General features: G+C 34.0%; 2 protein-coding genes across 6 annotated transcripts; both read left to right on the top strand.

The window, feature by feature from the left end:
• Positions 1-1,316: 1,316 nt before the first annotated feature.
• LOC140979847 (uncharacterized) lies at positions 1,317-4,883 on the top strand. 5 transcript variants are annotated; one of them, XM_073445450.1, is made up of 7 exons: positions 1,332-1,435; positions 1,514-1,577; positions 1,890-2,001; positions 2,937-2,984; positions 3,422-3,530; positions 4,176-4,410; positions 4,661-4,883. In XM_073445450.1, exons 2-7 carry the CDS (start codon positions 1,524-1,526, stop codon positions 4,835-4,837), a joined length of 735 nt encoding a protein of 244 aa, XP_073301551.1. In that variant the 5' UTR covers positions 1,332-1,435; positions 1,514-1,523; the 3' UTR covers positions 4,838-4,883. The 5 variants fall into 5 exon arrangements, with proteins under 5 accessions (XP_073301548.1, XP_073301550.1, XP_073301549.1 ...); XM_073445451.1 differs by having other exon boundaries at positions 1,333-1,435; positions 1,514-1,571; XM_073445447.1 differs by having other exon boundaries at positions 1,317-1,577.
• Positions 4,884-5,174: 291 nt separating this feature from the next.
• Positions 5,175-6,387, top strand: LOC140979848 (uncharacterized). The gene has a single exon (XM_073445452.1). It carries the CDS (start codon positions 5,752-5,754, stop codon positions 6,268-6,270), a length of 519 nt encoding a protein of 172 aa, XP_073301553.1. The 5' UTR covers positions 5,175-5,751; the 3' UTR covers positions 6,271-6,387.
• The last annotated feature ends 8,572 nt before the right edge of the window (positions 6,388-14,959 follow it).

Genomic DNA, 14,959 nt, shown 5'->3' on the forward strand with positions numbered 1-14,959 from the left:
CTACATTATCGCGAGTCAAAGTACTAATGATGTATAACCATAACCGCAGATTATTGAACTCGATAAATGGTAAACACTTGGACACTCCGAGGGAGAGTTATTCTTAGGCCGTTGATTCTACTAAGAACCTGTTTAGAATATATGGTACGCTTCTTAATGAGTTTCATGATCTTACGTTGAGAAACAGACCTCGTGATACCTATTATATATTCAAGAACTGTATCTATGCAGCTTGCATTGATATACAAATAAAGTAAATAGTACTATAATTGGATAAACCCGTAAAATATGATTAAAATATAAATTGTTTTTACATTAGAGTGAATAAAGTCTAAGCCATAAGTTGGTTCGTTAGACATCTACTCTAACAAACTTGACTTCGGATCTTCAATTTTTTCGACAAAAAAGCTTCAATTTTCTCCACCAAGAACCATATAGATATGCTATTTTTATTGATTTGTTTTTGTTTCTTAAATCTAATATGAACTCTAATTTTTCGCTAGTAGTAAAATATTAATATCTTTTTGTGTTTCTTTATCTGAGTTTAGCAAACTTTGGATGCTTACTTCTACGAAAGAGCCGAAGAAGATTTATTTTTTCTTTCAAGGTACCAATCTATTACTGATCTTCTTACGGTTTTTTTTTTTTAATAAAATTTTTGAAGTGAAAAGTTTAGTATTGATCTTCGATTTGCTTGGCTTCACTGTTTTATGCATAATTGAAAAGGCAATATGTCATGTTATTCTAACTCAGTGCCAATGAAGGGCTGAACTATATTTATTTGTTTAATTATCTTTGATTCTTGTTATGAAGTGCTGTACTTTGGACTTGATTTCCATGACAGCCACATGCGATAACTAGTAGGTTTAACTAGCATTTTTTAGTACTCAACGAGTGTAGAGATGTAAAAAAACCAAACCGTTCGCGAGCTATTCGGAGTTCGGTTCGATAAAGAGCTAGTATGAGTTCGTTTGTTAATCATATCAAGCCAAGATCAAGCTCGATAATTTAATCAAACCAAGCTCCAGCCTAAGAATATTCGGCTCAAACATGTTCGTTAATAGGCTCGCGAGCTGGAGCTCGGCTTGTTTAGGTGGCTCGTAGGCTCGATCTTGGCTCATTTGTTGAGTTGACGAATAAAAATATTAGTACTGATAAAATTTACACTTTTATGTGTGATTTAAAATTAATTCATAAATATATTTAATTTTTACTAAGCTCGAATCAAGCTAAATTGTATGTTTTTAAAAGCTCGGGCTAGATTAAATTTTATTTGTTAGGGTTGGTATCAATAAATTTTCAACGGCCTCGATTCCTTTTCTAGTAAACTTGGGAACTTATTTAGAAAATCAAACAGCGAGTAAACAAACACAAACAGCAGAAGTGTGATTTAACTGATTTGGGGTAACCTTCGAATTTTCTAGGAAAAAGAAAGGTATTGCTGTAAGTGAGCATTCTGATCTGATTTCAATATCTAAAACCTCCTCGCTTCGCGAATGTTTCATCTGTACAGCCAACTTAAAATGGGTTCAGCGATTGTTGATCTTTGGCAACTACTTCTCTCAAAAAAGGTATTTGTTTTTTTTGTTTTTCCCTTGAAAATGTGGGTTTTATTGGGCAGTCATAGCTGTTTTGGGATTAACTGTTGGATATTGGAAGATGGGGTTTTGGTTTTCAGTTTGATTGATCACTTAATTAGATGGTATTAGAAATTGGTCGATTCTGAACACTATGTGCGTCAAAAACTCGGTGGTGTTGGGGACCAGATTTTCAAAAAAAAAAATTAATCTTGGTGATTGGGACTGCTCGTTCTTGTATTTGGGCAATTATTTGATTTCTGTCAGTTTTAGTTTTAGTGCTTCTTATTTTTTGGTTGCTGTGATACAAAGGAGCAGGAGCCAATCACAATTCAAGAAGCAAATTTACTGATGAAATGGCAAAGTCAGACTCTGAGAAACTCGATGATTGGTTTCTCTGGTGCTGCTATTGTTTCCATGCTAGGTACGTGTTTGGATGATCATTCTGGCTACTGAACTTATAATTCAGATAACATCTGTGCAGTTTAGGACATTATGTACAAAAGAGTGCTTCCCTTTGAATGTGAACGTCTTGGGAGATGCATATATATAGGCCTATGTAGATTGGATTTAGTGGTTAGATTTTATTTTCTGAGTCACTCTCACAGAGGTATTTAGACTAGCAATGCATGTGAGAGAGGCAAGGATCTATCTATCATTGAATTATCCGTTGTGTATTTCTGGCTTGTGTTGTGTACTCATGCGTAAAGATGTTTGCTCGAATGCTATTTTCAGTCGTGATTAAAACAACCGCTAGTATTAAGGGTATTTTGTCCTAGAGCTTATTCTAAACAAGCTGGGAGGGAATGTGAAGAATCAATCTACTAATATAGAGGTAAACTAATATTTTTCTTTCATATTTGGTTTCTAATGTTATAACATTAATGTAATTCACAATAACTTGATTGATTTGTGCCTAAGTCAAGAGCGATAGTGAAGAATTTCAACAACAATTTGGTCCTAAATAGTTTTGTATTTTTTTGTTCTATTGAATTGGATTGTATAAACTGTTATTGATGCCTTCCGTAATGGGTAAAATTGCTTGAAAATTTTCTATTTGCCTGTTACATACCAGTGCTTAGAAATGGGGATAAGGGTGTTGTAGATGGAGATACAAATGTTGTATCTTCTGCACCAGTGCACCACTGATTTAGACTAATTAGGTATTTATTCCATGCACGCAGGGAAGAAGGCTATGCATGCACTCTATTTGATAATCCAACCATGTGTTAGTAATGAAAATGCTTATTGTATTGTGTGGTGTCGAATGGCTGATGGCGTTATTAAAGCTTATTTAATTTAGTTATCTAGTTGTGGTTCTTAGGGTCTAATTGCATTACTTTACTTTATTGTTTCCAGTGACCCCAAGGAGGCTAAATATTTTTGTCCGTGGTAGCCTTTCACTTGGTAGCAATTTTATACCTTTCTCATGTCTTTTACATTCTTGAACTTTTTATTTTTATAACTATCTTCATTTCTTACTTGTTTAATCCTTTTGTGAATAAGTAGTGAAATTGAATTAAACTGTGTTGACCGGTGACTGAGTTTCATCATCTACTTCGGACTTCCTAACAACTACTGTGAGATACATTTACTGCCAAATATACTGTGAGATACATTTCTGCCAAATATAATGAAATAAATTCATGCTGTGTTGTCAGCTAGCAATCGGATGTGGAACAAATATTGAAAATTACTTGAAAGAGAAAAATGGAGTTCTGAACTGACTAGATACCACACACTTTGAGTTGGATAATATCAGATCTAATGTAAATGCATTTCCTTCTTATCTTAACTTCGTTTATAAGCTATGCTAAGAGATCTATTTATCGATATACCTGTAGGGACTTCTATTGTTTGCGCATTGTGGAATTTTGGTAGGTCTCTTGAATCATGGAATGACCATTTTCTTTCGCTGGAAGGCAGTCGGATGCAGAGAGAATTGGCAGACATGTAAAAAATTCTTACTGAAGCGCTAAAATTTTGCAACTCTTTTCGGTTTGATTTTGTGTGCATTTTTATATCATTGCCACTACAGAAGCATAATCAATATGTGGCCAAGTTTTCATATTTAAGATTAGATCTACCATGTTTGCTAGTATTTTTTGCATTATCTGCACCATTTTGCAAACCCTTGGGGAGTTTACTTGTTGAATTGTCAACATTAGAAATATTGCAAAAAGAGAATGGGACACAATATAAGATTTACATAATTTGGTTATGAATGCCTACAGCTACGACATAATTCCTAGAGGTTGAAAATTGTATTCAACTCTTAGTTCACATTACATTCATGATCTTTTTATACAGTCGACAATATATTGGAATTATCATAGTAGAACATCTTCCCTAATACTAAATCACGATCAAATCATATTTAATATATATTGTAACTTTAATGATATCAAATCTGATTCAAGAATTCATTCTTTGATTTTTAATAACTCTAGTCGTTGATTCTGTATTACTACGGTGATTTACGCTTATTGACTAAATGAGCAAATGGAAAAGTCAGTTTTCTGATGTTCTCTGTTTTCTTTTGGAGTTAAGATTTGAGGTGTATATTTGCTATTCTCTTTTCCTTTGCTGTTACTTTAGAATGCTGAAGAGGTATAGATATGATCCGTGGGTACTTCAACGTCTCTCAAAGCATTTTTACTTGGAAGAAGTTTATGAAGATTCATCAGCAGACAAGCCAAAATTTTTGTGGCAAAGTCGATACTTTTATGGAGATCCCGCTTCTGATTTTCAGAATACATCATATAATGATATAAAAACTGATTCAAGCAAGAATGATGCCGAGAAGACTACTGTAGAGTCCAAGGAAGTTTATGTGAGTATATATGCTTGAATGACATAATTTTCGAAATCGAAACAACACAATGGAATATGGTCAAGTTACAAGAATATAGCACCTCGTGATTTTTGTTTTTTCTATTGTTATAAATAATGGTTAAGCTAATCCGTTTTTCCTGTTCGTATCCAACCAATCTAAACATGATTTACATTAATTTGGAAACTCAAAAAAATAAAAGTTCCATTTTTCCATGATGACTCTTATCTTGTGTTTCATCCAATTTTAGGTTAACACTGCCGCTGATGATTCACAGAATCCATTTGATTTTGTATTTGGGCTCCCCGGAAGTGCAGAAAACATCCCTCCCAAAACTTCAAGCACATCACCTGGAAGATCGAGTCTCAGAGAAAGACGTTCTCGACGCAGGCACAGAAGCCGTCATCAAGAAGATTCAGATGTTTGAACTCAAAATTTTATATCATCCCTCGTGCAATTCCATCTATAATGATGTGAGATCCACTTCGACCCAAACCCGGTTCGACTTCTATGTTTTTCAAGTAGTTTGTACACGTTAGGGCCAATGGTCATATGTCCTGGGTTTTTTGCACCCTCAGCCATTGGAATTTGCATCAATTCATAATACAAAATACGTTTAAAAATAATAACATTTAACATTGTTTCATTTGCAATTGCTCACTTCAAAAGAGAGTGTGTGTGTAATAATCCTTTTTAAAACTATAAACTAATTTCATAATAATTCCTTTTTATAATGTGATAATTATTCTTTTTTTTTTTTTGTAATTTTAAATATAATCATTTTAATATTATTACCGGCCTGTCCATTATTAGAAAATTATATATGTGGTTCATATAAATTTTCTCAGGAAAAATAGAGATTTCACTTTTTGAGTTTGATAAGTGATTTGAGGTCACCCTCAGAATTTTTCTCAACGCCAACCGTTGAAATTCTTGAATCAAGAGCTTTTATATCCATGACCTCTATCACTTTTCATTTGTGTGTTGTGTAGATAACAATTCATTATAACAAATAATATTAGCGCAAAAAGGGAAAAAAAAAAAAAAAAAAAAAAAAAANAACTTCTTGCTTTTGTACATAATAAAAATCCCCATTTTTTACATAAAGAAATCTTTATGATGCACAAACTCATTTGTATGTATAGAACCTTGTAATATGCATATTTACGATCATTGTTAATGTTTGCATTTTTTGTTCTTTCTTGTTTGTTTCAAATCTTGAACAAGAAACCTTTAATGATTTCATCTTTTCACTTTCATCTTCCAAGAAACTATATTTTCATCAAGAATTAGGTTCTGATAATATTCGTATTCCTTTCATCTCTACAATATATCGAGGCTATGAGGGTGCACCCCATGACAACCAAGAGAAACGTCGCCATCCGAGACGACGACGGTCACGATTTCAGCTCTATGGGAGGAAATGTCCAAAAGAAGCTTAAGAAACTCCCTCATGTTTTCAGCAAAGTCCTGGAGCTTCCGTTTAGGTCGGATGCGGATGTGGTGGTGGAAGAGGGGGCTGATTTCTTCAGATTCATCGTGGAAATCGAGGTGGATGGCTATGATGTCAGCGTCGGAGATGTCAGGGCTCATGCAGTGGAGATTCATCCGGGGGTGATCAAGATTGTGGTTAGAAACAACCTGGGGTCGTCGAGGATGAGTGACGTGAAGTTGTCCTTGAACAAGTTGGAGGTGGACACGTGGAGGTATCGATTGCCACCCTCGAGCCTCCCGGAGATGGCCACCGCAATGTTTATGGACGGAGCATTGACCGTCACCGTGCCGAAAGGCGGAGGTAGGAGGGAGTTTGTGGATGGGATAGATGGTTGGGGAGGTGGCAATCTCGTTCTTGTGCAGTAATAGTTTTCAAATGCATGAGTTTATATGAATCAATTGATGTTTCCATGGTTTTTTTTACCCTAACTTTGTATTCTAATAAAATGGGATTGGGCTGAAAATTCTCTTGAGTTGTGAATTGTGATGATTTTATGATTGCTGCAAATCGATATAATATTGGAATCAACAATTTTCAGGGAAAATAGTTTCAAAAATTGTATAAAATACAAGAATTAAATTAATGTAATAAACCATAAGAGAAAATATAGATGAATACAGAGAACGAGAAAAAAGAGAATAAGTCAATATTCATGTGCAATTTTTATTGAACTCAATCATCTTATTTATAGGAGAAAATAGGTTAATACAAATATTTACTGATATTCTTTTGTCATATTTATCATGATCGCAAATCTATAATCATCTATAACAAGAAATTATTTTATAACACTTCCTTTAGATGATTATTTGCACAACAACCGATTCGTAAAAATCTTAATTTGGCAAGATGGATGTTTGGTAAATTCATCAGGACTCAAATGTTACCTTCTTAAAACATTGACAGTAAAATTCTGTGGGAAAATATGAACGAAGGAAAAATAGTACAACAATAGATAACTTTTTTAGATGTTCTCCCGATGATGAATGAACCTCTTTAAAATCTTATTTGGAAAAACCCAATGGGAGAAATCCTTGTGAAGGAAAAAGAGTACGGCATATCTCGCTACTTGTTAATTGTTTCATTAAAACCTTGTCATGAAAAACCACGTGGGAAAAATCTTAGACGGGAAAAAAGGGGATAATACCCATTTTCGTCCTTATTGTTTACTGATTTTCCCATTTTAGCCCCTCTTCATTTTTGACTGCTTAATTAATCCTTCAAGTTTTCAAAATCTTCCCGAATGGGTCCTTGTCGTTATCTTGACGTTAATATTAACGTTGACCCACATCATGTGCCTCTCACATGCTCATTTCTTTGTAAAGGCAGTCGATTACTCATTTTCTTTTTTTTTTCTCCCCACATGTACAACAACCCAAATCCCCAAATCAAACGATGGAAGGAAAGGGAAGGGCGAATGGTTGAAGACACCACTGAATGCTTGAAGAAGTACATTGTTTTCAAAGAAGTATCATGTCAACTTATCTTTATTGGCCTTCGTTCTTCACCAAGGCTTACCAGTTGGAAACAGACGTGTTTTCTTTGGATTGAAATATGGATCGTGCTTCGATTTCTTGAACCAGATTTAAAGTTCGTTTCTGTTACATTATGCAAATCCTTTCAAAATGCTGAAAAGTGATGTCCTCGATTCTTAAATCTTAGAATTGTACAATATCCCATTTCCTCTCTGAATTGTGCGAGACCTTTTTTCTGTTCCTTTGTCCAACTATCTTGGCATATGTATGTTTATGAAGAAGGATGGCGCTTGTACATAATTTCAAATCATAATCCTATTATGTAATCTATCATATTTAATGAATCTGTCATATTTTTAATGTCTAAGATGATTATTTTTCAAAGAATCCACTTTTGACTTATTCCATTTAACGAGCTCGTAATAACCATAAAAGCTTCGGTTTTAAACAAGTCACATAGCATGTGAACTAAATTGAAATCTCTAAAAAGTTGAAATACAATTATTGAAAACAACAATGGCATAAAACAATATACCCACGTTTATTACCCATATCTACCATGAAACCATGACAAATTAATATAAGCAGTGACTTTGAATTTCTTCAAGAAACTCCGACTTCTTTCGTGTAATCTTACAGAAAATGCAGTTTCTTCACAATCCAGCAACAGCGAAGGGGTTTGCACCCATGATAAATCCAGCAGGATCATATTGGCAAACAACATACACACCTTTATTGCCATCACAATAAACGGCACCGCTGCATCCCACCCGTTTCGTTGTGCCCCACACCACGTTCAAAAATTGCTCGCATTCGCAGCCGTTTCTCTTCGACAGACACCGGCAAACGTTATTTGGAGCATCGTAAAACTGCTGCTCGTTGAAGCAGTCAAGGTGGCATCCCACGTCAATAGGGGAACCCCAACCTTCTGGCGTAGAAAATTGTGCGCATTAAGGTATTCTTCTTGCTCCCACACTACAAGAAATTCTGCATATAACAACGCACATATGACAAGGGTTTTTGTGAAAAACTGTTGTCGTATGTGTTTTAACAACGGTTTTTAGCGAAAACCGTTGTCTTTTGGGGGCCAAAGACAACGGTTTTCAAAAACCGTTGTCTTTGGGGGGTCAAAGAGAACGGTTTTCCAAAACCGCGAAACAATTTAGCGACGGAAATCATGATTATAAACTGTCGCTAAAAGTAGCGACGGAATTTATTGAGAACCGTCGCTCATATTAGCGACGGTTTATAAAACCGTCGCTAATTCAAAATTAGGGATGGTTTTGAATAAATCTGTCGCTAATATTATTTGCGACGGTTTTAAGAAACCGTCGCAAATTCGACCTACCACAACGGATAAAAACCGTTGTCGTTGAACGGACGTTCAACAACACCCTCAGTTACAACAGTTTTAGTATGGCTACGACAACGGATAAAATCCGTTGTCGAATGCCGTTTTTGTATTAGTGCCAGTTGAATGCGGGTGAGAATTGCTGCGGCGGCGGAAGGGGTTTGATTGGGTTGCGCCTTTTTAGCTTGTTTTTCGGGACAGAGTGCACCACCCCCGCGGCCAGGGAAGCAATGAAGGCGGCGACAATGATCAAGAATACGAGTAAGGGTTGAAAAGGAGAGTAAACAATAAGGACGTGTTAATCGACTGCCTTCACAAAGAAATGAACATGTGAGAGGCACATGATGTGGGTCAACGTTAATATCAACGTCAAGATAACGACAGGGACCAATTCGGGGAGATTTTGAAAACTTGAAGGATTAATTAAGTAGTCAAAATGAAAAGAGATTGAAATGGGAAAAGCGGTAAATAATAAGGACGAAAATGGGTATTATCCCGAAAAAAAATAATACAACTTTTACTGCTCCCTCTATTGCAATCATCGCTTGAAATTATTAACTCTTCGTATTCCAATCTTGTACACCGATTTGTCAAAAGTTGATGCAAATGATAATTTTATGAAAAGATCGGTCGCATTATCTTCAATTGTTGCTAATTCTTTATGTAAATCCATATATTGTTTAAGATTGCAAATAAAATTGAGCATGTGATTTTTTGGTTGCCAATGTCTTCAAGTTGGAGAATGATTATACCTCATTAGTGTCATTTCGTGAGATATGATGGTGCATAAATTGCATTTTGATATGGTACTTCAATACCAAATATTTTTTCTTAAACTTCAAGTTGGTGAAAATGATACTTTGAGCATCAAATGGTAACAACCACAAATGTATGTAACTTACAAAAGTATTTTCGTACATTTTTTTTGTACTAAAACTTATGAACATATATTTTTTTAGAAAATGTTCAATCCATAATCGTATACAGAATTTTGTATTTTCTACGTATTTCATGACAAATTTATATTTCAAATATTTGACCATTTTAGTAAACTCTTGAGAAATAAGTCGAATGTATCACATGCACAATGATCATTTTAATTCGTATAATTATATGTTGTTCTATTGAAATGATAGTTTTGAAGGTTGAATCTGATTCCGTTCAATACTTCAAAATATTCGAAGATTTTCTATATAGATCACATTCAATTCAACACATTCTCGAAAAATTAAATTATTTTCTCACAATTGACTTTGGGTTAGAAGCTTTGAGCTAAAGTGTGTTTATATATCACATGTCATTTGTCAATAATTTTCATTGACAATCACTACAAATTGTAGTTATGAATATTCATTATTTTGCATAATAAATTGAGACAAAAAAGTCATTTATAATTATATAATTTCGATCTGAAAATTTATTAGATAGTATATAATTTGTTAAAATCTCATCTAATATACTTGTCATTCTTCATGAAAATCATCATTCAAATTAGATTCATTAAATTAATTGATCGATCACGGTTATAGCGTCTTTTTTTCATTTACTTGCAAGTAAAATAAGATATGGTTTTGCAGGACATCGATTTCTTTCAGAACGACCAGCCTCCATTGACATTGATATATTCACTCATTTTCTTCAAATGGATTATTCGTCACTTCAGACGAATTGTATAAATTGTTCAACTAGAACATTAATGAAGCTAAACATTATAAGAAATCTTATTCACATAATCAAATAATGTATTTTGTGAATTAAACTTTGAACTTCATGTTCACTTTGTATTACATGGAGATCGACCTCAATTTTTTTTTTTTAAAAACTTCTAGTTTCCTCCCCTTAATGTTGGAAACATTACTCACAAGAATGACAAAATGAGAAGTTGCATCAATCTAAACTCATTGTTTTAATTCAAAATACATGATCATAATTAAAATTCAAATTATTTCCAACATATTTACAATCTCTTCAGGAGATTCATTGTAGTACATTTCTCACACAATCAATAACTTTTAATACATAATCAGTTGACATGATATTTACAATATATGTTTCAGATATCCCCAAAATATGACGCATTTATTCTCAAATCAATAGTGTTAATAGTTGATTGGTGGCAAATAAATAAACTAAACCAACTTATTTATAATCATAAAATTGACATGCATCATCTATTTCAATCAAGCTTCTCTTGATTATATATTATTGAAACATTTTTCAATAAATAATTTCTCAAACATCAAGTTGCGATTCGTGAACCCACATTTATTTTACTTATTCATTACAGATAATATGAGGATTTTCCGTCAATTTGAACAACTGATATTCGTATCAAAATTTCTAAGCCGTAAATAAAAATTCATAAAATCTTTTGGATCTTTGATTAAAAAATCTTCATATTTATTAATTCAGGAACTTTTGGCTTCTTCATTAATATCTTTATGCATTATCAATAGTTTGTTAAATATTAATATAATTTGGATGCTCAAAAGAACGTATGCAAAACATAAAATCGTAAATCGTAAACCAACCAACCAACCTATTATTTGAAAATAAAGCATAAAATCTTAAATATCTCAAAACCACTCAAAAGCATAATGTCATAAAATCTTTAAAGTAATCTTAATGCAGAAAACTAGCAAAGGTCCTCGGGTTATGTGCACCATCAATCCAGCTAGTTCAACCATCAAGTCCTCCATAATCAACAACATCATGCTCACATGCATCGATCACACCTAGTGAGTCTATTGACTCAACAAACCTTAACATTATAATTAATAATACACACAAACACACACACACACACATTCACAAGCAATGGTGAAAGATACATTTAATAAAATAGCTTTTCATGAACATGCATACCTTTAAATCTTTTTTCTTTTCATTATATAATTTCTCCTTTCATCATATACGTATGCGTTTCCTTTTTATTGAATTCGGATCGTTAATTGTGACTTTCGTATAAGCTCTAGGTCGATGGATCCATCTATGTATAATCATGGTACCGGGCGGCGGGGACATCAAGGATACTCTCACCCGTCAAATGAGAATTAGCCTTACATATCATCGTATTAGTCACAATCAAGTCACCTCCTTCAACTTTTCATTATATTCATCACTTATAAAAATTCGTACACATATATCAATTTTTTTAAACCAAGCATGCAACACGTCTTTTAGCATTATCGTTTTCATCATAAAATTCCATAAAATTTCAAAATAAATATTTTAGCATTCATTACAGCATTCAGGGCAATGCCTCTCAATAAACATTCTAACAGTTTTAGGTGTAAAATGAACATTTTGCCCATGAAACCCTAACTTTCCTAATTTATTCTTAGATCTTAAAACGACGACCCGAATCCATCCAAACTTTACATAACACCTTAAAATACACCCATAACCATTTATTAGCTGTAAAATTAAGTCCCTCGTCTAATTTTTTAATTCGTTTACAAACTTAAACATAATTCCTGGTTTTAACCCGAATCAACTCGAGACTTAACCAAACTTTTTCAAACTTGAATCATAACTTATTAACACCTAAAAATGCCCTATACAACCAAAATAAAACCTTTTAAGACCTTCGATCAAGCCTAGGTAGCTGCTGAAAAATTTTGCTCATAATTCGAAAACCCTAGGCTAACTTAACATCGGTTCCTTCAAGCCTAGACCCTAACCATCATGTACAGACCCTAACCAACTATCCTAGGACCAAGATCGACCCTAGAGACCCTGCTGTACTGAGATTAAAGAGCCTAGAAGCCACAGCCCCCAAACCCAATCCTCACAAGGCTTGCGTGCCCAAGCCTCAAGCTACAGCCCCTTTCCCTTTGAACCAGCCTTCCCTCAATCATCCTAGGACCATGACTACCCCCATTAGGCCCCTTAAACATGTCCATACAGCAGATGGTGGCCGCGCCATCCTAGGAAGCCAAAACCAAAAACCCTAGCTTATTGAAACCCCAATTTTCGTTTAATATATTGCCTTACCTGTACAGCCCTTAACCATGGCCCTTAATCACCCTTAAACACACTGAAATTCATCCCTTCCCATAGCCCTATCATGGCAGCCCCTTTGTGCATTGTAAACATGAATTTAAAAAGGCAATGTCACGTCCCGATACCGGGGTGAGTTGACATCCGGCGTTGTTTTACAATTATTCAATCGTAAATCAACAAGCCTCGTAGTACAGTGTACAACCAAACCAGTCTTTTTCATAAAACATACATTGTCTTTACAACGTATTCAACTTAACAAACGAGTGCGGAAGCGAACAACGTAAAAATAAAAGATAGCCAAATTCCAAAGTATGTCGTGATCAACTGAAACCTTGTTACCATCCCCAGAAATGCATTTGCTCTTCTTCTTCAACTTGTTTTTCATTCTTATCTGGGAGTGAGAGGTGTAAGGGTGAGTATTTTGTGAAATACTCAGCAAGTGGGGGACGATCGATCACAATAACACAAGGATATACAAATATAGATCTTAACAATTCGAAATTTTCCGTGTCTCAACAAACGTCGGAACAATAAAAAGACAAAATGATAGACACGACATAACTTATATATATTTATAAAAATATTAAATGAATTTCATGTCACAATAATAATTCATAACAAAATCAGGACATGATATTAACAATGAGCATAACTTATCATATGCATATAGACATATCATATATTATTCGTATTGCACTGTTATTTCATCTTATTATCCATGGTGTTACTGATCAGTCCCCTATATGTAATTCCTCTAAGGGGTGAGGCCATATATCGGTTATTATTACCCACCGCATCAGGGCCATAAACTTGTCATATCTTATCATGTTTTGGGAAAATTTTCCTTTTTACCATTTCTAACTTGAATCATAACAGTGCCTTTAAACATAATTCTTAGAATACACCAAATTGATGTTTAAGAATATATATTAGAATATAACATGAAACGAAAACAACATAATTTTGAAACGAAAGGAACATGCATTTGAAATTGATTTAAACATGCTTAACAATTTATCGAAACGAAATATTCATATATCAAATCGAAGGAATATATCATGTCGATCGATTTTTCGAAAACATACTTAAATACTTTAAAACATAAGCCCACTTACCGAAAAGGTGCTCCAAAATTACGGAAGAAACAAGCTGGAATTTATCGTCCGAAAATCCGTAAATTAGCTAAACTCGGTTGAAATCCGAGCAGTTTTCTTGCCGAATTGTTTCACAAAATTTGACCGTATGGATGAGGCTGAAATTTTGATATGATGTTTAAAACATATGAAAGTGTAATATGAACGGTGGAGATTAGATTTGAATAAACCGTTGGACTGGAAGTTTCTCTCGAAAATGAACAGAATTTCTAGCTCGAAAATATCACTCAAGAAAATGTTGATGGTGTCCAAGCTTCATTCATGCTCTAGTTTGAGAGGTTTATGGTGTGTCTTCCCTCATTCTCAAAACATCTATTTATAGGTAAGATTGGAGAATAATTCTTATAATTTAATGCATGCTTTAAAATATTTTAATTATTTTAGTCAAAAATTTGGGCACAATTGTTTTTCAATGTTTTGAACTCTTGTTTTTTCAATGTTTTGAACTCTTGTTTTTCAATGTTTTGAGCTCATGTTTGTCAATGTTTTGAACTCCATAATAGATAATAAATATAATACTAATACTAATAATTAATAATAATAAATCATATTCTTACATTCCTCCCTCCTTATTGGAAGTTTCGTCCCTGAAACTTGAGTTTTCTAGATTTTCGAACAGATAGGGATATTGCTCGAACATCTTCTCTTTTAGTTCCCAAGTAGCTTCTCTTTCGGTATGATTAGACCACTGTATCTTAACATAGGAAATGTTGCGTCGCCTTAATACTTGTTCTTTGGTGTCCAAAATTCAAATTGGAACTTCTTCATATCTTAGTTTTTCATTCAGATTACTTTCCATCAAGAGTGGTCCAGTTTGAAGAACATGACTTGGATCTGGGATGTATTTCCTCAATTGTGAAACATGAAATACATTCTGAATTCTTGACATATCTGGTGGCAATGCTAGTCTGTATGCCAATGTTCCGAATCTTTCTAAAATTTCAAAAGGTCCTATGTAACGAGGATGTAATTTCCCAGCTTTATTGAATCGAACAACTCCTTTCTTGGGAGAAACTTTTACGTAAGCTTTTTCTCCAACGGTGAACTCCACTGGTCTCCTCTTTAGATC

The sequence above is a fragment of the Primulina huaijiensis genome, chromosome 6 (assembly GCF_012295235.1).
Source record: "Primulina huaijiensis isolate GDHJ02 chromosome 6, ASM1229523v2, whole genome shotgun sequence".
NCBI classification, from domain to species: Eukaryota; Viridiplantae; Streptophyta; class Magnoliopsida; order Lamiales; family Gesneriaceae; genus Primulina; species Primulina huaijiensis.